At 50.9% G+C, this 26,722-nt stretch overlaps 10 protein-coding genes across 10 annotated transcripts; 5 read left to right on the forward strand and 5 right to left on the reverse strand.

The window, feature by feature from the left end:
• Positions 1-18: 18 nt before the first annotated feature.
• M430DRAFT_114022 (hypothetical protein) lies at positions 19-1,424 on the reverse strand. The gene is made up of 5 exons (XM_024861540.1): positions 1,028-1,424; positions 711-975; positions 566-661; positions 182-453; positions 19-127 (listed from the first exon to the last, which is right to left on the reverse strand). Exons 1-5 carry the CDS (start codon positions 1,353-1,355, stop codon positions 84-86), a joined length of 1,005 nt encoding a protein of 334 aa, XP_024725902.1. The 5' UTR covers positions 1,356-1,424; the 3' UTR covers positions 19-83.
• A 149-nt stretch (positions 1,425-1,573) lies between these two features.
• Positions 1,574-3,584, reverse strand: M430DRAFT_114023 (hypothetical protein). Its single transcript, XM_024861541.1, has 2 exons — positions 3,169-3,584; positions 1,574-3,121 (listed from the first exon to the last, which is right to left on the reverse strand). The coding sequence occupies exons 1-2, from the start codon at positions 3,429-3,431 to the stop codon at positions 1,771-1,773; spliced, it is 1,614 nt and encodes a 537-aa protein (XP_024725903.1). The 5' UTR covers positions 3,432-3,584; the 3' UTR covers positions 1,574-1,770.
• Positions 3,585-4,674: 1,090 nt separating this feature from the next.
• Positions 4,675-5,562, forward strand: M430DRAFT_94257 (hypothetical protein; the record flags this gene model as incomplete). The annotated part of the gene is made up of 3 exons (XM_024869829.1): positions 4,675-4,982; positions 5,038-5,452; positions 5,500-5,562. 3 exons carry the CDS (start codon positions 4,675-4,677, stop codon positions 5,560-5,562), a joined length of 786 nt encoding a protein of 261 aa, XP_024725904.1.
• Positions 5,563-7,509: 1,947 nt separating this feature from the next.
• Positions 7,510-8,608, forward strand: M430DRAFT_93125 (hypothetical protein; the record flags this gene model as incomplete). The annotated part of the gene is made up of 2 exons (XM_024869760.1): positions 7,510-7,739; positions 7,792-8,608. The coding sequence occupies 2 exons, from the start codon at positions 7,510-7,512 to the stop codon at positions 8,606-8,608; spliced, it is 1,047 nt and encodes a 348-aa protein (XP_024725905.1).
• Positions 8,609-9,452: 844 nt separating this feature from the next.
• On the forward strand, positions 9,453-11,099 carry M430DRAFT_47386 (hypothetical protein; the record flags this gene model as incomplete). The annotated part of the gene is made up of 5 exons (XM_024867921.1): positions 9,453-9,619; positions 9,670-10,300; positions 10,403-10,774; positions 10,830-10,944; positions 11,008-11,099. The coding sequence occupies 5 exons, from the start codon at positions 9,453-9,455 to the stop codon at positions 11,097-11,099; spliced, it is 1,377 nt and encodes a 458-aa protein (XP_024725906.1).
• A 588-nt stretch (positions 11,100-11,687) lies between these two features.
• Positions 11,688-13,511, reverse strand: M430DRAFT_63506 (hypothetical protein; the record flags this gene model as incomplete). Its single annotated transcript, XM_024869059.1, has 3 exons — positions 12,756-13,511; positions 11,997-12,695; positions 11,688-11,908 (listed from the first exon to the last, which is right to left on the reverse strand). The coding sequence occupies exons 1-3, from the start codon at positions 13,066-13,068 to the stop codon at positions 11,688-11,690; spliced, it is 1,233 nt and encodes a 410-aa protein (XP_024725907.1). The 5' UTR covers positions 13,069-13,511.
• A 627-nt stretch (positions 13,512-14,138) lies between these two features.
• M430DRAFT_93116 (hypothetical protein) lies at positions 14,139-15,972 on the reverse strand (the record flags this gene model as incomplete). The annotated part of the gene is made up of 2 exons (XM_024869759.1): positions 14,139-15,461; positions 15,529-15,972. The coding sequence occupies 2 exons, from the start codon at positions 15,970-15,972 to the stop codon at positions 14,139-14,141; spliced, it is 1,767 nt and encodes a 588-aa protein (XP_024725908.1).
• A 1,083-nt stretch (positions 15,973-17,055) lies between these two features.
• Positions 17,056-21,425, forward strand: M430DRAFT_24721 (hypothetical protein; the record flags this gene model as incomplete). The annotated part of the gene is made up of 2 exons (XM_024865122.1): positions 17,056-17,431; positions 17,488-21,425. The coding sequence occupies 2 exons, from the start codon at positions 17,056-17,058 to the stop codon at positions 21,423-21,425; spliced, it is 4,314 nt and encodes a 1,437-aa protein (XP_024725909.1).
• Positions 21,426-21,700: 275 nt separating this feature from the next.
• M430DRAFT_39025 (hypothetical protein) lies at positions 21,701-24,067 on the reverse strand. The gene is made up of 2 exons (XM_024867289.1): positions 23,206-24,067; positions 21,701-23,158 (listed from the first exon to the last, which is right to left on the reverse strand). The coding sequence occupies exons 1-2, from the start codon at positions 23,955-23,957 to the stop codon at positions 21,925-21,927; spliced, it is 1,986 nt and encodes a 661-aa protein (XP_024725910.1). The 5' UTR covers positions 23,958-24,067; the 3' UTR covers positions 21,701-21,924.
• Positions 24,068-25,114: 1,047 nt separating this feature from the next.
• M430DRAFT_47391 (hypothetical protein) lies at positions 25,115-26,100 on the forward strand (the record flags this gene model as incomplete). The annotated part of the gene is made up of 3 exons (XM_024867922.1): positions 25,115-25,502; positions 25,690-25,822; positions 25,920-26,100. 3 exons carry the CDS (start codon positions 25,115-25,117, stop codon positions 26,098-26,100), a joined length of 702 nt encoding a protein of 233 aa, XP_024725911.1.
• Between the last annotated feature and the right edge of the window lie 622 nt (positions 26,101-26,722).

Here is a 26,722-nt window from a genome sequence, read left to right on the forward strand (position 1 = left end):
TTCCCCCCCCCCCCCCCCCCCCAAAAAACAAAAAGAAGAAATTCTCTCCCCTAAACCATCATCTTCTACAATATTAAACCTGTCTAGTTAGGTGTGCTCGGGCCATCTGGCCACCCCTTTCCAAGAGCTATAATTGTTTCAGTCAAACTTCTATGGCTCTTGGAAGCTCCTATCTACTTACCCTTAGTAGCTTTATCATCACACCAGTACCACAGATTCCTTGCCAAATCCTTGTCTTCAGCAAGCTTTGAAGTACCATCCTCAGTGGCAATGGGGATAAAGTATTTTCCTTTTTGGTCCTTTGATTCTACTTCTGGAGATGCCGCGAGATATATTGCTGTCGCAGCAGCGTCTATTGGCGACTGGCCAATAATTTGGAAAAGTTCTTTGAGAGCCGTGCCGCCTAATGAGCCAAAAAGATCTTTCCAAACATCCATGGCCTCCGTCGGAATGCTATGGGTTATTAGCTCCCTCCATAATGTGTCTTGTGGGAACGGCGTCATGCAAAGATGGGAAGAGAAGGTTAAGATGGATTGAAGAAGAAAGCATGTGAGGATAGACTTACTTCCCTGGGAAGAAGCAATTTGCATACACCTTCGCCGATCCTCTCTTATCCAGGCGCCTTGCAAGTTCTCTTGTAAATAAGATGTTCCCTAGCTTACTAGCAACAATGAGCACTGAGCCTGGGTTCGTAAAATAGTCAATCTTACCTCCTCGCATATCGCCAACAGGAATCTAGAGCAGCAGGGCTCTTGATGGGCGTTGGGGACATTGTGAGATCAAGGTCCAGCTCCTGACATCCCATATGGAGTGAGGAGGAAGTCACCACAATCCTCGAGTTACCATGCTTCTCGGCTGTGCTCTCAAGCTTTGGGAGGAGGACGTTGGTCAAGACGAATACCCCAACGACATTAGCTGCGAAAATGGTTTCAATTCCTTGCGGGGAGAGTGTATAATCTTTTACCGGTGGAGAACCTATCTCTTCATCAGTCATAGACGACATAAGAACTTAAACAGGAACACTTCCCGGCATTGTTGATCAGCATGTCTAAGCGGTCCAACTTCTGCATTAAATCATCCGCGACCTTCTTGGCTACCGTGATATCACTAAGATCGCATTTCCTGAATTCCACTCGATCCTCGGGAACTTGCAACTCCTTCCAATAATCAATTGCCTGCTGAAATTTCTCGGGGCTGCGGGCTAGGACATAGACTTTCGAGATGTCGTGTTTGAGAAGCTGCGCAACGATTTCTCTCCCAAACCCAGCGTTACCGCCTGTTACTACGGCGACTTTGTCTGTCAGGGGAGGGGTATCTTTGAGATCAAAATTGCGATAGGTTCTTAGACCGCTCATTTTGGCTGTCTGGTATGAGATTTCAATAAGTTATCAGTATGGTTTATAAGTAGGTCAGTGAGGTTGAAATATTCAAGGGGGAGGCTCTTTGCGCGACTTTCCCTTGAGAGGGTTGTAAATAAGTACAGTAGGTACATTGACGTCGACACTGCCGGAACATCCGCCACAAATATAATGACGGTTCTGCAACATTCACGAGTACAGGAATCGGATATTGGAAACGTCATGGTATTAGTTGAATATCTATACTGATTTCGCAATGCAGCCGCTCCCAGCTTTGACGCCAAAGTCTGACATTCTGAAGCGCGTGGACACTTATAATATCTAATTCTCATCCATCCTGTAGGTGTTGAATCTACTCTACCAACCGACCTATACACCTTGCGCCAAAAGATAACAATGCTTGGTTCCGAATCTAGACCTTGGTCTGCTTAACCATCCACGACAGAAGGTCAACCTTCGTAACAACTGCGACTGGCTTTGGCAAGCCTCCGTTCTCGATGCCTCCCTTCTCGGTGACGATGGCTGCGCTATTCCATTCGAAGAACTTGCTCAAGGCCGACAATGGCGTGTCCATTGTGATCTCGATGAATTTTCTTTTTGGCTTCTTCTGTTGCTTTCCATCACTGTTGTCCTCTGCTCCATCCGTTCTTGATACCTTAGATAGACTGCCCATGTCTTTGGGATCGGTGACTACCTCTGGGATTGAAGAGAAGTCGAACATGACATCAGAGACAGGACTTTTGCCCGTTGCGCGGCCACGACTGATCCAACTCAAGAGATTCCCAAGAGTCACGAGGCCAACAAGTTTGCCACCGGTTGGTGAGAGAACTGGAAGTTGGTCGAATCCTTTCTCCCGCATTGTCTCAATAGCATCCGAACAAGGGGAGTTTGATAGAACAGTCGTAACGGGCTTGAGCCTGAGAGAGCGTAAGGTCGCACCTGAATATGGGTCCTTTTTGGAAGTCGGCGGTTGAGCGGGAGACGAGGGTAACGTATTTGGCGGGGTTGGGGGGAGGAGGTCATTGGCAGCTAACCAGTCATCGTCCGCGAATTTACTTAGATAACTGCGGATGCTGTCTGGTAGAATGACAACAACTATGTCGCCTTTTCCAAGTCCTAGATCCTTCACCCCTTTAACCATTGCTGAAATCGCGCTTCCACTGCTTCCACCAACCAGAAGACCCTCCTCTGCAATGAGTCTCCTAGCAAAAGCAAATGATTCTCGATCATCAGTCTTATACCATTTGTCAACTGCGTTTCTGTCCAGAACATCAGGAATGAAATCATAACCAATTCCCTCCACCTTGTATGGCTCATTGGCGTGCTCTAAATTCAAACTCTCGGGTAGAGCGAGGATAGATCCAAAGGGATCTGCGGCTATGACCTTGATATCGGGATTATGCTTTTTCAAACCCCGGGCTAGACCCGTAATCGTACCACCAGTACCAGCACCCGCAACAATTGCCTTGATCTTTCCATCTGTCTGCCTCCAGATCTCTTCAGCCGTACCATATTCATGTGCCAGAGGGTTGTCTTTGTTGGCATACTGATCCAAGATATGGGAATTGGGGATTTCCTGTTGTAGGCGCTTTGCAACCCCAATATGGGATTCTGGAGAATCAAATGCCGCCTGAGTTGGAGTACGAATAATTGTGGCGCCTAGAGCTCGGAGTACTGCAACCTTTTCAGGCGACATTTTCTCTGGAAGAGTAATGATGGTCTTGTAGCCTTTGATAGCCCCAACCAGAGCAAGGCCAATACCTCTATAAAAGGTCAGAAGAGCTGAATAAAGATAGTGGACTATGCGTACGTGTTTCCACTGGTAGGCTCGATGAGGGTATCTCCAGGTTTTATCCTTCCGGACCGTTCAGCCTCCTCGATCATTCGCAGGGCAATCCGGTCCTTCACACTCCCTCCAGCATTGAAGAGCTCGACCTTGGCGTAGACTTCGGCCTCGATTCCTAGACTCTGCGGAATCCTATTGAGACGAACCAAGGGCGTATTTCCTATCAGCTCCGTAGCTGATTGCGCCATGACCGGGGGAACGGCGGGTTTGCTGATTGTCGAGGTCATTTCTCAGTTGATATGAGAGAGAGAACAGAAACAGGGCCGAGAACAACAGTATGAGATCTTGAGGTTAGGTAGAATAGGTAGAATGGTGTCTCGAGGACTAGGATTGAAAGGGAGAAGAGAATTCTTTGTAAAGGACCAAGTACTCCTGCCCCGCCCCGTGAGATGATGCAACAAAAAGTTCTTGGGTTTTCCAGAACCGTGTCTAGCCGTCGAGCTGATAGGCGATAACGGCATACCTTAAGACATAGTACCTATAATAAGAAACGCCAATTCTTCCCCCCAATTGGCATGCAAGAAAGGCTAATTATTGTCGCCGAAGGTACCTTAGGTTTTACTATCGGTTTGTACGTTTAAAGGGTAGAAGAGCTATTTTTGTCTGCTTTACATATCGTCTTCTAAAGTTTTACATTAGCTCTGCAATACCTTCTACAATGAGAATGGTTCTTTACTATTCAAACAATCTTGGACACTCAAGCCTCAATCCCAGACTTCGTATTATTCCCAGGCTTTACCCGCATGTCTACCGCTATGCAGAGGAATCATATAGTCGACTTGAACGTCTATGTTCCTCATCAGCACGAAGAGAGGAGGTAGCTTAAGGAAGAAATGATGCTACGGCCTGCTGATAATCCAAGACGGAAGTCAAGTTTGAAGCTAGATAGAGTTATTAATCAATTCAACCAATTCAATTGTACTTGACTTACGACTAAGGCTGTCTAAGGGGAAATAAAGTACAGAAACAGAGATGATACAGGTAGGCCAACGACGAGACATATACTTCAATGACGACTTGACAACTAGGCATTCGCTCTTGTTTGGTGTTGCGGTCCCACCAGCAGGTAATGGTAATAAGATTCCGTATATGTCTACTGCGGTGTGTAAGGTAAATATTCGTGCCAGGTACCACCTGTATTATAAGGTCCAATACAGTATTATAATATCATATACCTAGGGCCTACCTAAAATAAGTAGAATGATAATAACCTTAAATTTATGTCGTGTGAGTTGACAGTAAGGTGTTCTCTTTCTTCTACAGACGACGTTTCTATTTTGGATACCTATGATAATTTGCTAAGGACGCCCCATCCAACGCTCGCCACGGTAAATCGTCACGACCTCGTTACGTTACTTTGTTCACGGACATCAACAACTCCCCCACCGAATTTGCGTCTCGAACCCTTTCCCTCCAACTTCTAAGTCACTCGTTTCGCAGATAGATCATATACGCACAAACTCAGTCACGATGCGGTCATCGTCCGCCCTTCTCTCCCTCCTCGTGTCCCTCCCTTTCGTGTTCGCCGAGCCCAAATTCACAGTACCAGCAGCCGGCGCATCGCTGCCAGCGGGAGCCATCACCGTTACTTGGACAGATGCTGGAGCTGCGCCCTCGATATCTGATCTCAGTTCCTACCAACTGTTTCTATTTACTGGGTCGAATGCCTCGCCCGTCCAACTAGAGAACCTGGCAACTGATGGTACTTTCACCTCCGGCAACACGATAACTGCCACCATCTCCCCCGGTATAGGAGGAGAAACTCCTAAGAATGCATAGTGAGAGCCACAGCCCCATATCCTGGGATTTCATTTACTGATGTAACGTGTGCAGCTTCCTGGGAATGATCGCTACCGCGACGGCAGGAGGAACGCTTCGTGTATATTCCGACCGATTTACCCTCACCGGAATGACGGGTGTCTTTACTCCAGAAGTACAAACTGCGCTTGAGGGTGTAACTGGCACCGCTGGGCCGCCAGCTGTGAATAATGTCGCTGCTGCTGCTCCTGCTGCTGGAACAACAGCGGTCGAGGATGGCGTATATGGAACCCCATTTAATCTACAAACTGGCCCGACGAGATACGCTCCTATGCAGCCAGTTCCTGGCACCAAGATCACTGCTACCAACACAAAACCTTTGTACTCGACCTCCTCGGTTGTCTTGGCCACTACATATTTACCTTTGCCGACTATCTCGACTACTGTCACCCAAGCCCAAACATTCTCCGTTGCTAGTCATCCCAACTCGGTAAGGGAACTGTATCCTTTCTATGAAAGCAGTCTAACTCTAGATAGGCTCCAGCTGCGTCACAACCTACCGACGATATGCAGAGATTCCTGAATCGCTGGAAGGATTAAACCAGGTTTGACCGGCCCGCATTTGAAATATTAGCGCTTTCATATACATGATCATACCCGAATGCATGAGAGGGAATAGCAAGCATATTTGGTTGAAAAATAGATGCAGCTGTAGAGGAAGTGGAAATGGAGTCTGGAGTTGGGGGTCTCGGGGATTTCGATGACGAACATACAGCGGAGCTGCTGTGCTCTGTACCTGCTTGATGTTTTGAATGCCATGTCGTTCTTGACGGGGCTTCAAACTATGTTTGGCAGCAGTTGTCTTATCGAGCCAAGTGCAGAGCGTCAGCCAGTGAGCAAGCAATTACTCTTGAAAAGCCCCCCAACACATTTGAGTGAGGTCAGACAATCCAACTCAACTCAAGGGTTGAGCTTCCTTGTGTAAAAAGTTTTGCTAGGTTACTGTACAATAGTCGTAAGGCAATTTTCCAGTGGCTTCCTTTGGTGAAAAGCGGCAGCAAGCCGCCGCGAGTGTTTAGAGAACCTACCTACCTGACGTATTATTACTCCCGAGAGACCGAAATGGATGTGAAGCCTCGACGGCCCACAAGAACGTAATGCTGATGGCTGGAAACAGCACGGCTGCGTGTAGGGCTGCAGATGTGCAAAGGCTACTGCACCTTGCAAGCACAGTTTGCCACCAGACATGGGGAATTGGAGGTCTCAAGAAGCTTGATATGACGAGGGAAAAGCTGGAGACCCATGCTTTGGTGTACAAGCAGCGAACCAGGACGAAGAAGAGAAAGCCAGGGATATGAAAGGGGCAGTGATTGCAGCGAATACCTAGAGAAACTACGCAGGTAGATTACTAGACCGGATTCCTGATCTCTTGGAATCTTGGAAGTTGGAAAACATAAATGGGGCCACTCCCCTCTTCTTCTTTGAGGAGATAACATCTCTCCTCTTCACAACTCCAAGCCGGTATCGTAAAGAGCATCATTACCTCTGGCGAAGTAATAGTTGTTGATAATTCTTTCCTGTCAGGATCACACGGCGTACGGCAAGATCAGCGAAGAGGCGCCTCCGCAATAACCCTTTACCCCGGGCATTACCCAGACGGAATCACGGATCCCTCTCACTACCTACCTTACTCCACACTGTCACGGTGCATGGCTTGCCTAGGCCTCTGTGCCACGGCCCACCAGATCGAAGCTTGTGCTTTTGCAATTTCAGGAACCAGGGCCCTGCAGAACTATCAGCAGCCTCCTCTGCCCTCAAATCGAACCCTTTGAGGGCGGTTCAAACAGACCGCGTAGCCTCGAATCCGGGTACAGTATCATATTTGTTATCCAAGGCCAATCCTGATGGGGACTGACGAGCCATCATTATCCTTTTGGAGGTCCAGCGGCCTGGCCTGGGCAGCGGCGTTGAACACACTAGGTGGTTTGACCGCAGCGTTGTCTCTAGGCCCTTTTGCCTCTTTGCCTCTTTGCCTCGGCAGCACTATACCTACCTTACGACAAGCAACAAGACATATAAACCCCTTTGCTCCAGAGCTGGGCCGCGCTGCCTAAGAGCCTTTCAATATGTACTTCCAGTCGTCTTCATCAATCGACTCTCTGCCACCAAGAGGACACCTCACTAATAAACACCTCGATCTTCACCCAGGGCCCCTTTGACGTCCGGACGGCCTCGACCCATTACGCAGAACTGACTACTGGTATCGCATCCTGGAAAAGACCCGCGAAAAGGCCCGCGGCTTGCAGCTATTATTATAATACTATTTGCCCCTCCCCACCCCACCAGGACCCTTACGCGCACACCGCAGCCAGCTGTCGAACTGAATAAAAGTCCTTCCTGTCTCCTGACCTGGAGCACTCTCGACAATTCGAGAATATGCGCCTCTGGACAACGGAGGAAGAAGCATTCACCATCAAGCCGCCACGGCCGTGGCTCCTGGGAGTCAACAGGGCCTTGAAACGTGAAGGATAATTCGCCATGGCCTCTATGAACGCAGTGGAGGGTTTGGAGCCCATTCATGATTCTGCCGATACCTTCGTCTTACCACCACCTCCAAGTCCCTCTGCGGATAAGGGTCTTACCCTTGCAGCTCCCAGCGACAACGGCGACACAACACCCTCCTCGCCGTCGAGCCTCGATGTATTTACACTCACCCCGGTGACGGCTCTGAAACTGTTATGCGGGGGAATCGAGGCATTAGTCCGGATCACGGGAGAGTATGGTATCTAGGCCTGTCTAACGCGATGTTTTGCTGACGATTGCTTCCAGTGTTCCTCCGACCCCCCCTCCGGCGTTCTCGACACCACCTAATATGCGAGGCATGCAGGCGGAGAAAGAGAACATTGTGAAAAGCAACTCATATACAAACCTGGCCAGTCTGCGCTCGACGATGCTGTCAAACTCGAGCCCGGGCGAGGAAGATATCGATGGGGTGACCTTGAGGAAAGCCCCGATGGCCAGTCCTGCTCTAACTCCCATGGAACCATATATCATCATTGGGGACAATGCCGAACCCTTGAATGTTCAGCACAGTGCCATCACACGCAAATTTTATTCGAAACATCCGCCCGCGATCTCCCTGGACGATTATCTTATGCGGATACACAAATTCTGCCCCATGTCTACGGCAGTCTATCTTGCGACAAGCTTTTACATACACAGACTAGCAGTCGATGAACGCGCCATTCCAGTTACCCGTCGCAATTGTCACCGACTGATATTGGCAGGTCTTCGCGTGGCTATGAAAGCCCACGAGGATCTCAGCTATTCACATTCGCGATTTGCAAGAGTTGGAGGTGTCAGTGAAAATGAGCTAGGGCGATTGGAGATCGGGTTCTGTTTTCTGACCAACTTTGAATTCAAGACTAGCAAGGATATACTTCTACAACATGCCATTAGCCTCAAGGAGATATCTTCTCTACAGGGTTCGATGAATTTCGTCCCGAGACTGCCTTTGAAGAGCAAGACGAAGCCAAACCCCGCTCAAGAAACGGTGGTGGAGTTGAAATTGGATGTATTGACCAGGGGAAAACGGAGACGGGAATCAGTCGAAGAAGACACAAGCGTCGGCAACGCTGGGAGTTAGATGCTGCTGAACGCTGTTGTGTAATTCCAGGCTGCAACGTCGCAGCAAAGTGGAAAATAAAAATTCAAGGAGAGCTTAGGTGTAGGGGTCAGAAGGTATAGGACCGGCTTTATGGGCTAGAATCTGGCATAGGAGGGACATCTTGATACCTGCGAAAGTCCCGTATTGGATACGATTTAGGCGTCTGGAAAGGGGGAATTTAGCACTACATACCTCGGGCAGCATGGGCAAAGAGCGTGGTTCAAAACGGGTCACATATTGGAATAAATTGTCTTTTGCAGGGCGAAGCACCAGCAACTACTTTGCGTACTCAGCGACGATGATTGATACAAAGACTACATCGAGATCCTCAATTTTGTTTTTAAGTCTCCCATTTGCTCTAGAGCCCATCGACCCGTATTATATGATTTTCATTGATTTTGGCACGCACAGTCGTCCTATTGAATCTCTAATCGTAGCGTCTTATCAGACAATCGGTTATCACGTGACAGTTGGGGACGTCCATGATGATCATTAGATCTAGATCCACGAATTGTGTGCCATTGTTGACAGACGGTGCAAGTTTATTAACCCGTTCGGAGGTCTCATGTTATCCTCAAGCAGATGTCTACCCCATACTCGGCTGCATTCGGTGGCAACCCCACTTCGCTACTTCAGGACAACCAGTGATTTGGGCATCAGCTTCCACAGAACACCCCGGGCGATAAGACAAACTCTGTTCGCAAGTACCACTGCAACATCTCCAGCATCAGTGCCACGATTATCACGCATAAACCTCTCACATACACATCGGTCGTTGGCATCCGCAGCCAAGTTTCACAAATCAGGGACTGAGGAGAGCAAGATGGCAGCGTACGAAAGTGTCCTGGCGGGGAAATACCCCGCGAAAGCCCATGCTAGGAGAGTGGTTGAGTATATCAGGAAGACCAATCCAAATGCCACTGGCGTCCTCTACCTCGAGGGTCAAAAGACGCAGATGATTGAGGACAGCGACGAGACAATGCCTTTCCGGTACGGCATCCCCGCACCTGGCGCATGGCAGAGCTAATGAGCCGTCTTAGACAACGAAGATACTTCTACTATCTGACAGGATGTGCACTCCCAGACTCTTACTTTGCGTATGATATCGCAACAGATAAGAGCACCCTATTCATTCCACCAATCGACCCCGAGTCCGTGGTGTGGTCTGGCCTCCCCGTCTCCGAAAGTGAAGCGCTGAAACTCTACGATGTCGACAGCGTACAGACGAGCAAGGAGGTAGCACCATATCTCGCACACCCGGGCCCCAAAGGCACCGTATGGGCCATCGCCGGCCAAGTCTCCGACCACGTCTCCTTCCTAGAATTTGAGGATAAGGACTTCACGCTGTTGAAGGAGGCGATCGAGGAGTGTAGGGTGGTGAAGGACGAATACGAGATTGCTCTTACGATGAAGGCAAATGCAATCTCGACGATTGGCCATACGGCGGTGATGAAGGCAGTCAAGAAGGCTAAAAATGAACGAGAGCTCGAGGGCCTTTTTATTGAGAAGAGTATCTCGAACGGAGCGAGGGAACAGGCATATCATTCCATTGTTGCGAGTGGGACGGCAGCGGCTACTTTGCATTATATGAATAATGATGCTCCTCTGCAGGGGAAACTCAATCTGCTGCTGGATGCAGGTGCAGAGTACAACTGTTATGCTTCTGATATTGTGAGTGAGCTTCTTATTTTGTCTGGTTGTTTGAGAAAGACTCTCAGTACCCTCCGCTACCAATTCTTATAAGGACTTTGGACATGCTAACCTGATTCATAGACCCGAACTTTTCCCATATCAGGGAAATTCACCCCGGAAAGTAGGGCAATATACGACATAGTCTTACAGATGCAGTCTGTCTGCATCAACATGCTCAAGGAGGGAGTGGTCTGGGACGACGTCCATCTCACAGCTCATGCAATAGCCATTGATGGTTTACACGCTCTTGGAATCTTAAAAGGGAAGAAAGAAGATATCCTCGAAGCTCGAACGAGCGTAGCGTTCTTCCCTCACGGCCTAGGTCATTATCTAGGAATGGATACTCATGACACCGGTGGACATCCCAACTACGAGGACAAGGATGCCATGTTCAAGTATCTACGAGTTAGGGGCAAGCTTCCTGCTGGTAGTATCATCACCGTTGAACCCGGAGTTTGTCTTCCCCATCATCCCTTTCCTATCAGTCAATTCCTAACAATAACATTAGATCTATTTCTGCCGCTTTATTATTGAGCCGTACCTCAAGGATCCAGTTCACTCTCAGTACATCGACGCCTCTGTCCTAAACGAATATTGGGACGTTGGAGGCGTGCGTATCGAAGGTACATCCCCCCCCTCCTCCTCCTGTCCCCTGATAAACCTTATATTCTAACACAAAGTCGCAGATAATGTCTTGATCACGAAAACTGGTTATGAGAATCTGACGACGACACCGAAGGATGTAGCAGAGATGGAGAAGATCATTAATGGCTTATAAGCACTCTGATATATTAGCTCGCTGAATCCAAATTGTAATACGTTTTATATATCCATACTTGCTTCGACCTTTAGAATCGGTTGAAATGTGAAATGGGCTGATGTTCCCCGCTGCGTCCGTTATATATCTACTGGTCAAGCTGACGGGGTAAACCTTTTTTTTCAATGAATGCGGAAACTATGAGCCATCTCTCCATGCCCCCTCCAAATTACCAAAGCAGAGCTAGGTAGGTAAGTTCATCCTTAAACTTGAAGTACATAGCTTAAAATCATCCAAGGAGCTATAAACACGTGACCAGGACAGGAAATCCAGGGGTGGGGGTAACTACCTAGTTTACAGTTTCGCACGTCTTGCTAAGACCACAGAACGTGAATTAAAGAATTGATTGATATGAGCTAATACGATTTCCCAGCCTTCCCAAGGAGGTAATTACTAGCCATTCTAGCTCCTCATTCATTCGTGACTATTTTTTAGGGGGAAAAAGGGGGGGGGGGTAGTGAAGAATATGAAAAGGGGGGAAGAAAAGGGGGAGAAGAAAAGGGGGAGAAGAGGGGGGGTCATTTTAAAGGCTCTTTTCAATAAATCATCTCACAATCTCGCTCGGTCATCAGGATATCCGCTTTTGCCCTTGATGACGCGGTATGCTCCGCCCCCTTTTCCAAACATGGTCCTCAGGTCTCGCGCAAGCCACTCTGGCCGCTCAGTTGCGTAGAAATGCCCCCCGGTAGCGTTGTCTGATTCAAAGACCACGTCGCCGAGCGTTCGGGCCCAGGTCTTGGGGAGGACGCTTAGTTCTTTCGGGTTATATGCTGTAGGGGATCAAATCAATCAGCAAACAGATATAGATGGGTACATAACCTTTTGTGGGGGGGCGGGGGGGTTTGAGGGAGAGATTACCGAGCCCCAACTTCACGCCGCCGATATACTCTATTATACGCTGTCTTGTCACGGCCCCGGGGCCGGGCTTCGTGTGCTGGATCTCGTAGTAGATACGGTGGGCGGCACCCGGCCCCGCACGGCTGAACTGGTAGATGCTGACCCAGGTGAGGATCTCGTCGTCGGTCCACGGATACGCGTCGGTCCAATCGTGCAGCTTCTCGTAGATCCAGGCCAGGAGGGCGACGGGCGAGTCGGTCAAGGCGTAGGCCAGCGTCTGCGGCTTCGTCGCCTGCACCATGAAATAGCCGCTTCCCTCGGCGGTGAACCAGCCGGTGCGCTGGAAGCCGGCTTTGTCCTGCGCCGAGTAGGGCGTCAGCGCGTGCTGGACTGCCAGCAGCGGGTGCTTGGAGAAGCGCGGCGGGGAGGCCCCGATCATGTTGATGTGGGAGGCTTTGCAGTGCTGCGGGTATAGCAGCCCGATGGCTCTCGTGATGAAGAACCCCCAGTCGCCGCCCTGCGTCACGTACTGGTCGTACCCCAGCTGGAGCATGAGTTTGTGACATGTCTCGGCGTACTGCGCGGCGGCGAACCCGCGCTTCTTGACGCCGCTGCTGAAGCCGTAGTTGGGCAGCGAGGGCGCCACGATGTGGAAGGCGGGCCCGCCGGGCGCGGCCAGCAGAGGGAGGATATGCATGACTTCGATGAAGGAGCCGGGCCCTGCAATAAATAGCTAGAGGTCAACGATGGGGCCTCGGTGATATGAGGAGAGGTACTTGCAGCCATGGACAAAGAGCAGCGGGATGGCATTCTCTACCTCGCTCTTCTGCCATACGAAATGGATGTCCAGCTGGTCGAACCCGTCAACTTGCACAGCGGTATGGTACTGCGGGAGCTGGTTCAGCTTATCCTCGGTTTGCCGCCAGTCCCAGTCCTCCCATGTTTTGGTCAGCCTCTTCACATCCGCAAGCGGGACTCCCAGATCCCACTGCGCGCCCTCGAGTTCGTCTGGAAATTGGGCCTGGGATAGTTTGGTCTTCAGGCTGTCCACTTGTGCCTGGGGGACGGAGATCTTGTATGGTTCGGGGGCCATAGCTGCTGCAGCAGTTCAGGACTCTGGATGTTTGGATCGTAAGAGGGATCGATCGAGGTCTCAAACTCTCGACTCGAGTGGTCTGATATTTGGAGGAAACCCCGTGTTATATAGCGGGAACTTGAGCTTGTTGAGCAGGGGCTCTCATCCACGGCCTGGATGATGAAATGCACAGCTTACATGTGGGGTAAGGGGATCATCGGTCTTGGAGACCAATTGCATTTGATGTTGCATGTCTGGGGGAGTGGAGGAGTGTTGCCTCCCGCCCTTTCACGAGCCATGTACATACAGGACATCTCCCCGCTCTCACGTCTGGTACCTAGACATACCCTAGCTTTTATTCAGCCAATCAGGTTTTAGGAGGTCAGCTCTGTAAACAGCATCTCGTGGGGTGTATTGAAGCCAACCCGAGTTCTCGTAACTATAAGATTTTGAAATGAACGTTGTAGATTGTTATTCTAGGAACCAGATATAGAATGAATGTATCCGGGTAGTAGTAAGGCAAGGTTTGTTCAACTGAACGCGGGTCCGTAATTGAATACCGCAGTTGGTGGAAGTTCTCTCAACAAATCACACAAATCATCCGGTATAGTGTAGGGGTTAACATACTCCGCTTTCATGACCACATTCAAATGTGCAGTCAGAGAACCGGAGAGCCCCGGGTTCGATTCCCGGTACCGGAAATCAAAGTTGTCTTTTTTTTTCTTGCCTATTTCCTCTTTGCCCCTGAAAATGAGAGATGTTGCGTACGGTATAGTCGTACGTTTTTACTGTTTTTGTCATTTTTATCTTCATCTCGGATCTTTCTTTTCGTGCCGTTTTTGACGGCTTCTTCTGATCCCTCGGTTGCGGGGGCGGGCCGCATCCAGGCTCGCTGCGCCCTCAATTACTGGGAGGATTCCACTCATCCATCTCTTTTACATCCCAAGTCTTGCGGGACTTGTTTTACGGTTTTTGAAGTCAGATTCATACAAATTACGTTATCCTATATTACGCCGTCCCTTTGCCGTTCATCCTGGTATAGAATTCCCTTCAACACCTTAAAAAGTACACAACCAGGAGTTAAAACATTACCTCCTCCTCCGCTTTAGCTCCCAGTTGATATCTTCGTCCTCAAACTCAACTTCCTCCTCGGTCATTGGCTCAGCCTCATCATCGTTTGAAGTCGTCAAATCCAAAACCCCTTGATGTAGCTCATCCAGGAGATTAGTTTCGATGCCTTTGTTCCCCAGAAGGAAATCCCCAAAATACTTAACCGCATTGAAAGCCTCCTCGCCTGTGGGGACGATGTTCTCCTTTGGCAATAAAAACCCATAGCTTCCAGTATCCCTTAACTTGATCTGGTAGCTGTACCGGACGCGCAGTTCATGATAGAACCAATCGATCGCTGAGCCGCCTCCTGTCTCCATTCGTGAGAACCCACCGGTGGCCGCGAATTGTGATGGGATGGCGCCCTCGCATGCAGAGGCAACGCCGTATTGCTCCCCACAAGATATCCTGATAGCTTTGGCCAGTCCCATTCCTAGTTCTTCCAGATTTTCCAAACTGGGTGGGTCGGCACTGCACGAATAGGAGTACGGGTATAACACCTTCTGCGAGTAAGAATGGAGGTCAAGGAAGCCGACAAAGTTGACGCCATTGTTTTCGGTCTCGTTCTTGGCCCATTCAGCCAATCTATGTGACTCTACAGCCTGGAAAGCTTCCTCACCGGGGTAGCTTTCCGAACATGGATTGGGGTTCATTGTGTTGCCATCCCATTCAAATCCGAACGCCCTGTCTAAATCAAGGCCGCGGCAAAATCTAAGGCTCGTTTGCTGACGGTTCTTCCGCCACAGGCGATCATTCTCCCAAGTATACACATAACCGTCGGGGTTGATGGTAGGGATCATCACAAAATCGAACTCTTGTAGAAGTTTAGTTATTCCCGGGAACTTGCCATATGAAGTGATCAGACTCCAGGCGATATATGTCACAGTGCTTACTGATATCCACTCTCGAGCGTGTAGACCTCCAGATATAAGGATGGTCTTGCGAGGCTCCGAAGGCTCTTGGGGGAGGCTAGGGGATACCCCAATTCGGAGGGCAGGAATATCTCGTCCCTCATATGTTGTACCAATATTGATCATTCGCACATGGGTGGTGAACATGGACGCCATGAGACGCATCCATGGCACGATAACCGACAAGGGTTGGTAATCTCGGAAGAATATATTGTCAACTCCATCTGAGGTCTTCAATGAAGGTGTAAAGGCGTGTGCATGGGTCGGTGGAAATGACGGCTCCGAAGAGGGCACAGAGGGGTAAGATTGGTAGATGGTCTTTGCCAGATCCGGCATAAGATGTGAATATGCCTTTTGTAAAGAGTCGGGGAGTAACCCAAGGAGTGATGGTACCTGGGAAGATTGGTCAAAGGTGATTCTGGACAGATGATGGGAGTGGAGTGATAAGGGCGGAACTCACATCCTCCTCTCTGAGGCGGATATCGGCCCAATTGCTTGTAAACTCCCACACGTCCAGAAATAGGGTATCCGCAGCCTCTGCTAACATCCGCTCTTCATATGGAGTACTAAGATTGAATCGGAGGACCACCTCTCCGCCATATTTGGCCAGCAGTGTGGACGGAAGTTGGGAGGATGAACGCGAGAGAGAGGCGTCAAAGTCGGCCTTGGCGGGTTTTGGTGGCAAGCCAAACACCTTCTCCACGGCGGTGTCCCTCAGCCAGGCCACCTGCGGGAATATGTTGCGAAGCTTCCATGGCTGAGGCTGGGGCGGGGGGAACTGGCTGTTCAGCTTATCGGGTGTACCCGAGGTCGAGGGAGCGGCGACGACGTGAAGTTGGAGCGGAGCCCAGACGAGAAGAAGCAGAAGAGGAAGAAGAAAGGAAGCGTTGAAGGAGGGCTGCATAGTCAGTAGCATGAGCCTCCTGGGTCGAGAGGCAGTACCCGCACAGTACCTATAGGAGGACACAGTAGTGTTTAGTGTTTAGCAGGATGGCAAGATACCTTACAGTGGCAGGATTAGGATTTCGGGATTCTTCCAGAGGACCATGGGCAGTTCTTGGAACATGGGGTGGAGCCTAGGCGGGGCCATAAGGCTGGAACAGTGTACCAAGGAGTCGGACATGTCACGTACATGCAACTTACATATCCCTTAATCCTTGAATAGCATGTGGGCGGATTATTGTTTCTGCGTTATCATTAATTATTTTCTTTTTCTTTTTCTTTTTCTTTTTTCCTTTCTTTTTCTTTTTCTCCCTTCCTCATAACTGTGTGGCTGGACTGTTCTTTTGCGATGGCTGGGAGCAGTGTCATGGATCCCGTCGCTGGTACCGGTCGGCGGGGCGGGGTGGAAACGGTCGCGCCGCTGATATAAATATATAAATAAATACCACCCAGGTACGCGTAATACCCCGTAATACCCCATAATACCCATAATACCCATACAATACCGTAATCTGGTGGGTATTTCCTCTAATACCATCCTGTAATACGTCGTAATACGTTGCTGTCGTCGTACGTCGTAGCTGCGCTTGGCATCACTGGAGCCTCAGGTGCACATCCACTCCCTCCCACAACTCCCTCCCCCCCCATCGTCTTCTCTATTCGACTCCATTCATTTCCATTCACCTCCATTCATTCCCTCCCCCCAAACATATCTTCATCCGATACGAAGGGACGCCTCGGATTGCCATGGGATCGTTCGTGATCTAAAAACAGGACGAAGCCGTCCCTGTTCCTCCACAATCCGCCTCGTTACCCAGTCCCTCGTTTCTCCCCCCCCTCCCAAACTCCTGAGCCCGCGCCGCCATTCCCTGATATCCTCACCCGCTTCTCCATCCCCTACAGCTCCGAATCCTAGACCTTGGCTATGAGAATCGATTCTACTGTACCATTACTCCCGCAACAGCACTATCCCCGCGCTCAATTAGCCCCTTTCGCCAGCCCTGCTTTGGAGTCCGATCAATGACTTCACACTTTCATTCCAGCCATGCCCGACATAACAGGCCTGTTGCGCCGCAGAGATACTCCCAGCAATGGCGGTATCCGACGGCATAGCTTCTACTCGGCCGACTCAACAAGCAAACTCGGCTTCATGGGTAGCAGGGCCAGCGAGCAGATCCCGCGAAGACCGCAGCCTGCAGATTTCCTGACTCCGTCAACAGCTGCATCTGGGACTCCTTCGACAGCAGGAAGCTCGGTCGAAGATGTTACTCGGTCTGAGGAGCGTCCAGACTCTCCGCCGATTCAGGAAGAATCTACAAAACCGCGTCGTTTTACCATGCTGAGATCCCGTATCGCCTCAGATTCGCAGCTGTCAACAAGGGCTCGACTGCAGGCCGAGTCTGCCCCTCCTGTTCCACGTCGTAGGTGCCTTTGTTGCCCCGCTCATATGTATCACAATCTAACAATAAAGCTATAGCTCCAGAGATCATCACGACTGCTCCTACAATGGACATGCCTCAACCACGCGCGGCGAGGAAGAGATCGAGAGTGCGGCTTCCTGGGCGCGGAAAGCCTTCGGCTGATGATCATGGAAACGAGGCATTACCTGTGACGGACAATGAGAAGAAGGAACGAAGAATGACCATGTCGGAGGCTGGCCCATCCGGTAGCAGAAGTAGGGTTACGTTTGATGAGCCCGATAGGCCGGCGACCCAGCCTGGTGGTCCTCCTGCATACGGTGACGAAGGTTCTTCTGCATTAGCTATACCTGTCAATCGACTCTCCGAGTCTTCAAGATCAGATGCTAGTTCAGGAGACCATGGAGTCTATGCAACAACTACGACGACCACACATACTGTTCAGACAACCACTACCTTCTTCCGTCTCCCTCGACGCAAGAAAACAGCCCCGTTATTTGATCTATCGCACCTCCCTCAAAAATCCAACAACTTAGACTCTCAATTATTGGCTCCCCCTCTGGAACCTGCACACAGCTCTGCAAACAGTTCAGTTGTTAGTCCGGGGGCTGCATCTCCTTCGCAGTCTTTACAGTCACCCTCCACATCCACAGAGGACGTGGAAGCACATGAATTCGCTACCCCTCTACCCTCCCCAGTTCGCCCTTCTTCAACAAAACTTTCTACTGGCGTGCCAATATTGCGACATGATTCCAGTGCTTCTACTAATTCTTCCCCAAGGCCTTCAAGGCTTGGCATGCGTGGTAGATCATCCACCTTGAGCTCTTTGCGCTCTTTGCGAAATGTCCCAAGTGAAGAACCATTGCCCACCCCCACCTTGCCATCAGCGCGAACGTCTACTTCTACAGGAAGGAAAAGCTTTGGTGATCTCTTTGGTCTGTCCTACCGGTTGCGTCAGATATCGGAGCAGCCCCCACTACCTCGGCAAGGCTCCGGGGCTGCGACTCCTGGGTCCAACGCATCGAAGCACAACTCAGTGCAGCTTACTAGGGAGCCGATCGTTCTTCCGGAACGACACGAAGACGATACACCTGCAAAGTATCTTGTTCGCCTCGAGGAAGCTGTCAGCAGAGGCGTCGTTGCGAGTGTGCTATCCAAAGGCAATGACCCCTTCTCACAGGCTGTTCTTCGGAGCTATATGCGAGGGTTTGGCTTCTTTGGTGATCCCATGGATATGGCCATTAGGAAATTATTGATGGAGGTCGAGTTGCCAAAAGAAACTCAACATATCGATCGTTGTCTCCAGGGATTCGCGAATAGATATCACGAATGCAACCCTGGAATATATGCCTCTCCAGACCAAGCTTACTTCATTGCCTTCTCACTCCTTATCCTGCACACGGATGTGTTCAATAAGAACAACAAACACAAGATGCAAAAGCCAGATTACATAAAGAATACCCGTGGCGAGGGGATCTTCGACGAGATCCTGGAATGCTTCTACGACAACATTTCCTATACACCATTCATTCATGTCGAGGATGATCTCGATATCAATGGGGAGCGAATCATACCACATAAGGTGAAGAAGAGGTCCAAGTTTGCGAATGTGGACCCAACGAAGCGACCATCCAAAGAACCAGTCGATCCTTATACTCTCATCATTGATAGTAAGCTGGATACATTGAGACCGAATCTCAAGGATGTGATGCATTTGGAAGAACATTACAGCTATCTTGGCACGGCTCCTTCGCTCAATCTCCAGAATCTGCAAAAAACGTTCTTCAGGACGGGTATCCTGCAAATCATCTCAGCAAGATCACGGCCCGACGCTTTCATGTCCGAACAGACAGCCACCAACCCGGAGGAAGCGGGTCCCGGTATTGTCGATATCAAGATTACGAAGGTCGGCCTCCTTTGGCGTAAGGATGCCAAGAAGAAGAAGACCAGATCCCCATGGCAGGAGTGGGGAGCGATTCTCACCGGAGCCCAGCTTTATTTCTTCCGTAATACAGCTTGGATCAAGAACTTGATGCACCAACATGAAACTCATATCAAACAAGGCCATGATGGAACCCCCGTCATCTTCAAGCCCCCGCTTGAGCAATTCAAGCCTGATGCGCTTATGTCAACTGACGATGCCGTTGCACTTGTAGACTCGACCTATAAGAAGCACAAGAATGCCTTCATCTTCGTTCGCCATGGAGGTTTCGAGGAAACGTTCTTAGCTGACAACGAGGATGAAATGAATGACTGGCTCGCAAAACTCAACTACGCAGCAGCTTTCCGAACTTCAGGAGTTCGCATGCGAGGAGTGGTCGGGGGTAACTATGAGGGCCAACGCGCGCGTGGCATCAGACGACTAGAAAGCAACGACGAAACGACGAAATCTGTGCAGACGCCTACTGGAGAGGTTACTATCGTCAGCGGGAAGATTGATCCTAAGATGGCACAAGAAATTCTTGCGGCTCGTCGAGAAATTATGCTGCAAAAGATTGCGGAAGCCGAGGAGAAACTTGCTGTTGCAGAGAAACAGCTTGATGCACAGCTAAGGAATGCTCGCCACTTACAGATATTGGCCCCGATCCAGGAAAAGACACGAGAGCAAGTCCTATCTGCGGCCGCCCGTATGTCAGCCCAACTCAAATGGGGGCGAATGGAGATATGGCGGTTAAGGTGTCACAAAGATATCCTAATGATGGACTTGGAAGAGGAGAACAATACAATGCGAACCGAAACTCCCACCGAAGTCCCTCCACCAGATCACGCCTCTGTCACTCGTTTGGATTCCAAAGCGAGCAGTCCGTCCCCTCAACGTAATACACTCTCTCCACCTTTGGCCTCGGGCCCGCGGCCTTCAACATCGGCCCAGGCGACGACACCTCAACTTGAAAAGGATCATGGAACAGAGGAAATCTTCCCGACCCCATCGCTCTCCAGCTCTTCGAGCTTCCACAAAGCCGAAGCTTCATGGGAGCTTCCACATTTAGGATTCGAGAACCGCGGTGTTCGGAAGACCTCGTTATCTAGCGTAGCTCACTCGAGTCCTCACTTGGCTCCAACCACATCACGATCCGGTTTAAACCCCGATATCACGAACGAGGCACAACGACGTCCGTCGATCACTCACATTGATGCCGCAGAGCAAGCAATCCTTGAGCAAGCAGGTCTTGCCGATTTGGACAAAATGCAAGACGGCAAACGACCAGGCACTGGTCTAGAAAATGATGAGAGTAAAGATAAAGCCTTTGAAAAAGAGAAGTCGGATCGTCGAAAGATTCGCCTCAGTCTTCAGCGAACCCTCCGAGAGGCTCACGTGCCAACCCATAGCCGAAGCCGTAAAGGGAGGGGCTCGATGTCCAGCAATGGGATGTCGGAAGAAGCTAATGAGGATGTTCTATCCCGAGGTACGGGTAGCTTTGTTGTCCACGGCAAGAAAGCATCCGTTATCACTTTCGGGTCAGAGCTCCAAAACATGTCGCCAGAAGAGCGCCTGCGTCTCCGGAAGCAGACCCGTAAAGATGGTTTAGATGTCGTTTCGACCACAACAGTGGATGACGACTTTCATTCTGTTCTTTCGCAAGCCGTCGAACACCATGAACGTCATGGTTCAGCAGCAACCGCGAACACAACGACTGCTATGAACTTCAGGGACTTGCATGGGAGACTCTCTCCAAATGGTTTGAGCGTTCCTGCCACTACGGCGTCAGACGGTGATGATAGCGAGGCCGCCGTCAGTTTCTCGGAGGGCAGACGTACACCGCTTCCCCCAGTTGAAGATGATGACGACGGTGACGAGGAGGGCCTGCGCCGATTGAGCACCAGCAGCAGGCAAGCAATGTTCTACACGCCTGAAGCGTCCAATTCACCAGTAGAGACTAGATTCAGCGACCTGATTACCGACAGCACCGAGCGAGCTGAGATGCATAGGCCTCGACACGACGTCGAGATTGAGCGGCTACCAAGCCCCGCTCGTCAGACCGTGATCAGTGCTTGAAGCATCACCCACGACGTAAAAACCTTTACACACTATTTCCTTGAACAGTTATCGACTTAGCGACACTCCTTACATCGTTCTTTCCGCATGGCGTAGCTTGGTACTAGGGGGGGCGGTTTCACACAGACGAAAAGTCTTTTTGTTGGGCGATTTGATTTTTTTTCTCTTTTGGTCTGTACACTAAAAGATGACGAGGCTTGATCAGCAGAGCTTTCTTGCTTAGGGAGGGGGCGTTTTTATGTGTTGTATAGGTAGGGACGGGCAAGTACCCCCGGCCTTTTGATTTGGTAGATGGCATGTCATGATTTTCTGGACGGTTGTGATGCATGCATAGGTAGAAAGAACGAGGTGCGATATAAATTGTATTGTATTGCTATGGATTCCTCGATTGCATTGTGTGGGTGTGCAATGTGATGAAACCGATGAAACCAGTTCATGTCACAACCACTCCATGACATGCTCGGGCAGTAATCAAGAAGCCTGCCTCCTCTTTCTCCTACTACTTCTTCCCCTTCTTCTTCTTCGACTTCGCCCCTCCCCCTCCACCTCCACCCCCCGCCTTCTCTACCTTCACCGTCCCCGCGCCACCCGCCAACTCCAAACTCTCCTCCTCCTTCACCACCCCACCCTGTGTCAACTCCATCGCCTTCTTCTTCCCCTTCCTTCCCTTCGGCTTATACGTGCTCCGATCCCGAAGCGGTAGCCACCTCTCGGGGTCCATCTGCTTGCCCTCCACGAAATCCTTGGGCATCTTGCCCTTGCGGATCTTCCGCTTCTTCGCTGGCTGCTGTTGTTGTTCTTTCTCTTTCTCTGCTTCGGCGGCGCGCTTCCGGCTCGCGACGGGGATGGCGGGTGAGGGGAGCGTGGGGACGCCGGCGTCTTCGAGGGCTGCGGCGTCGATTCCGGTCACGAGGCGGGAGACGGGCGTTAGCTTGTCGAGGTCGGGAGCGACCTTGGCGTAGGCGCTCGACGCGGTTGAGGCGACGAAGCCGGCGATGGCCATGCGGTCGCTTGGGTCATGGTTTCGCAGACTGCTAAAGATCTCTCCCGCGGCGGAGAGATCTTCGGATTTTGATGATTCGAGGAGGGAGATGCCAGCGGCGCGGAGGAGAGGCGGGGAAAGTTTGGATTTGCGACGCCAGTGGGATGCTGCTTTGGCTAATTCTGCCTTGATGGCTGTTTTGCGTCCGGCGAGTCGGTAGAGGGAGACGGCGACGGCGACGAGGCCGGGGGCGAAGCGGACGTCGATGTTAGTAGGTTCGGTGGATTCTTCGAGACGCTTGAAGAATGTCTCGAGGAGGCTGATGGCTGGGCCCGGGTTATTGGTTAGGATGTAGAGTTGGATGATTGTGAGGAGGAGCCCGACGTCGTTGGGCCGCTTTTCTAAGAGGGGGAGGATCTGTTTCAAACTGGCCTTTCCAGTCTCCCCGTGAGCGTGGGCTGCGGCGTTGAGAACGGATAGGGTTGTGACAAATGGGGATATCGTAGGCGATGGGGACTCTGAGATAATAGAGGAGGTCGAATGAGCTACCCCTGAATACTTTAATGACTGTATGTCAATGACATATCTGTTCCGTCGTAAGATGCTCGCCTGGTGCTTGAAGTGCTTCGCCGTAGGTGATAACTTCGGCACTGAATCGAAGAGGCGTTGTGTCATGAACGGGTTCTCGTTCTTGGTCGAGGCTGCCAACACATTGTTTTGCGCAATTGCTCTTGTAGGTGGTTCAGGGACACTATGAGAATTAGTAGGAGCGAGGAAGGGGGAAATTCCAACTCATACTCGGCAATATTGATCATCTTGTGCAGGGCCTCGGCCTCCTCCAACCTCCCCAGCTTCGTGAAGACGTACGCCTGTTGAATCATGATGGGCAGGACCTCCGCCCTCTTCTCCTCGTCACTTAACTCATCCAGCGCCTCACACAAATCCCTGGCTCTCTTAAGCAAGACACTCCCCGCATTCAACTCCCCCCTAGCAATGCACCCACAGGCAGCATTGTAGGATGTCTCAAAGGCCTCCAAATCTTCCCTCCCTGGCTTCTTTCTGCTCTCTTCAATCCTATCACCGTTTCCCTGCCACTCCAACTGCGCGTCGACTGCCGCGCTGTTGATTCTCAAATCGTTCTCTTCTCCCTCCACCCCTGCCGGCTGCGCGCTCAACTCCTTGTAAATCCGGGCCGCATCCTCGAACTTCTCCGCACGGTAGGCAACCTGCGCAGCGACATGCTTCAAGCTCCTCTTGTCTGTTCCCCGGGCCAGCTTTTCGGCTTCTGCGAGCTGCCCGGTTTTATATAGGGCGTATGCCTTCTCGAGAACGCAGCGCTCAGCCAGCCGGTCTCCTCCATCGTCAAGCGCGCGGAGAGCATCGCCGTAGCGGTCGAGCTTGATGAGAGCTACGACCCGGGTGTGCAGGGCATCGAGATTGGTTTTCGAGGATTTCAAGACTGCATTGGAGGCTTTGAGGACCTCGTCGTGATCCTCGATTGTGGCGCCCCGGAGGAGGGTGGTCAGGGTCGCTGTGGGATTGGAGGCCATGATTGGGGGGCGTCAAAGGATCTTCAAATGGGGTTGGCCATGGGAGGTCGAGAGGTGGTGAGATGCGGTCTACTTGGATCGTGTGAAGGGAGAAGGTATGCGGAGTAAATGTTTGGAATATTTAGAAGATCATGTGTTTGGTGGGGTTTGGGGGGGGGAACTTTGGCGCGGGCGGTCAACGATAGTCGCTTCGCAGCCAATACCGGATCATCTACAGGGAGGATTGCAGTCTACGGAGTATTTTGTCAAGGGGATTGGCATTAAGGTAATTGGCAAGGTACGGTGCGGTACGGACAAGACTCGGACTCTCAAGTGAGGGCATCGGTTCATGTTGGTCATTCTTGCTCTCGTGCTTACCTTATGGCTATATATATAAAAATACCTAGATACGGATATAGATTATTATAGATAGACTATAGCCAGTCCCTACTTAGTGGGGCATGATCTGATCAGACAAGGTCCGGGTTCTGGATAGTAAAGAGAAGAGGAGAGGCGGAAGGGAGAGGAAGAAGAGATAAGAGCCCATTCTATTACCTTATTATAGTTGATTCAAGAACCGTCCAACAAGCCGTTCAAGAAAAGAAGGCCGTTGAAGAGCGGAGCCCTTGTGGTTTATGATTATATGTTTGTCCCTGGTGAAAGAGCCAGAACCCGGTATTGTTCCTCCCAGGCGTCGGCAATACAAGGCTGTTGCTTGCTCACTTCTCCCCCCACCACTCGGATTGCTTCTCTCTCCTCTCCTCCCCTCCCCTCCCCTCCCCTCCCCTCTCTCAATTTCCTCCTCCCCTCTCCTCTCCGCTCCTCCCCTCCCCTCCCCTCCCCTCCCCTCTCCTCTCCTCTCCTCTCTTCCGCCGCTCCTCCCCGTCCCCCTCGGATAATTGGCCATCGCGCGTCAGTGTCGCCTATTGCTATCACCATCACAACTCCCACCACAACCACAACCACCAACCTCAACATCTCCATCTCCATCACCGCCCATCGCCAAACCTGTGTTGTCTCTTCTCTCCACCAATTTGTCTATCACTGATCATCCCCGAATCAAACGTTCCATCACTCAGCCATTCTCTCGGCACAAACGGGAGAAGTATATCCCCCCTCTTAAACCCCACCCCCTCCGCTCTATCCATAGCTAACCAGTATCTCAGCTCCTCTCCACCATGGAGCACGTCTACCCCGATCTCCACGCTCCCTCCTCCGCCATGCTCCTCCCCTCGATGCCCCAGATGCACCAAATACACCAGATGCACCACCCCGCCAGCCCTCCGTCGTCCTCCTATCCCATGCCCGACGAGCCTCGGCACCTCTTCGGCTCGCAGCCTTACCTCCCCTATCCGCCTCCGTCGCCCTACGACCACAGCCACAACCAGAACCACAACCTCTATTACCCTCCGACTCCCTACTATGCGCCTCCCCGAGCCATGGACACCACCGGCCAGATCGCCCCGCCTGGCATGCGCCCGCGCCTCACTACCAGTATCTTTGAGGAGGAGGGCGGTCTTTGCTATCAGGTAGATGTGAATGGGATCTGTGTTGCGCGGCGCGAAGGCGAGCCCCCTTTTCTCTCTCGTACCCCGCCCCCGCGCTTTCGTCTCCCATCTCCCATTACCTATATACCCTCACATTGAGCTTCAGTCTAAGTTCAATTATCACATCCCCAAACGACTCTCCAAACAGTCCAATCCAATCTACCTCAGTTAAATCCCACCCCCTTCTAACCCCCCTCCCCCACCAGATAACCACATGATAAACGGTACCAAACTCCTCAACGTCGCCCAAATGACCCGCGGCCGCCGCGACGGCATCCTAAAAGCCGAGAAGCAAAAGACTGTCGTCAAGGTCGGGCCTATGCATCTAAAAGGCGTATGGTAATTTCTCCCCCTTTCTTTCCCCTCCCCCTTCGCAATTAACCCCCCTCTTCTCGCTCTCTCACCCGGGGCAACTATTCCTAACACCCAACCTCAGGATCCCATACGATCGCGCCCTCGCCCTCGCCAACCAAGAAAAGATCACGGAATTGCTGTACCCCCTTTTCGTGCATGATATCGGGGCGCTGCTGTACCATCCGAGTAACGCGGCGCGGATCCCGTGGATACAACAGCAGCAAGGAGGGGAAGAGGGGGAGGATGGGAGGAGTAGGTTGTAGGTAGTGATGTCGTGGGGAGAGAGGGGAGAGGGGAGTGCGTTTTTGCATTTGATACGTTACGTTGTTACGTTAGATACCACATTCATGTACTCTGCTTTTCCTTTGCATTCCTTTTTTACTTCTCTTTATTTCAGGGGACTGGTCGGATGGGAGAGAGACCAATCCCAACTAGCCAAACAAACAGACAGACAGACAGACAGACAGACAGACAGACAGACAGATGGACAGATCATAAGCATGAACATGACATGACATGATATACGAACCGAAGCTACCTAGGTAGCTAGCTAGCAGAAAGAAATACCAATACCATGATGACGATAAACATCACATCACATCACATCAACATCACGGACAGCAAACGAAGCATAATGAAATAAAAACAGGAAACAGGAGAAAAGAAATGAAACGCTTGCTTGCTTGCTTGTTTGCTGGCTGGTTTACATGCTATCTAATTACCCCCTATCCACATCTGCCTCTACATCACCTCTCTCTCTTTCTCTCTCTTCTTAGCCAATTTTTTTGCTTCCTTCCGGTTGACTACCTGGAGATGTAGGTAGGTAAGGTAAGGTAAGGTAAGGTAAGGTACAAGACTGCTACGGAATGGATGGATGAATAGTCT

Source organism: Amorphotheca resinae (genome assembly GCF_003019875.1).
Source record: "Amorphotheca resinae ATCC 22711 unplaced genomic scaffold M430scaffold_1, whole genome shotgun sequence".
In the NCBI taxonomy this organism is placed as follows: domain Eukaryota; kingdom Fungi; phylum Ascomycota; class Leotiomycetes; order Helotiales; family Amorphothecaceae; genus Amorphotheca; species Amorphotheca resinae.

Coding starts and splice junctions, on each gene's coding strand:
- M430DRAFT_39025 (XM_024867289.1), bottom strand. CDS start 23,957: ATGGCCTCCAATCCCACAGCGACCCTGACCACCCTCCTCCGGGGCGCC. Junction 23,159..23,205: donor AAGATGATCAATATTGCCGA/GTATGAGTTGGA, acceptor TAATTCTCATAG/TGTCCCTGAACCACCTACAA.
- M430DRAFT_114023 (XM_024861541.1), bottom strand. CDS start 3,431: ATGACCTCGACAATCAGCAAACCCGCCGTTCCCCCGGTCATGGCGCAA. Junction 3,122..3,168: donor GAGCCTACCAGTGGAAACAC/GTACGCATAGTC, acceptor GACCTTTTATAG/AGGTATTGGCCTTGCTCTGG.
- M430DRAFT_114022 (XM_024861540.1), bottom strand. CDS start 1,355: ATGAGCGGTCTAAGAACCTATCGCAATTTTGATCTCAAAGATACCCCT. Junction 662..710: donor TGTTGGCGATATGCGAGGAG/GTAAGATTGACT, acceptor CATTGTTGCTAG/TAAGCTAGGGAACATCTTAT. Junction 128..181: donor TGATGATAAAGCTACTAAGG/GTAAGTAGATAG, acceptor AAACAATTATAG/CTCTTGGAAAGGGGTGGCCA.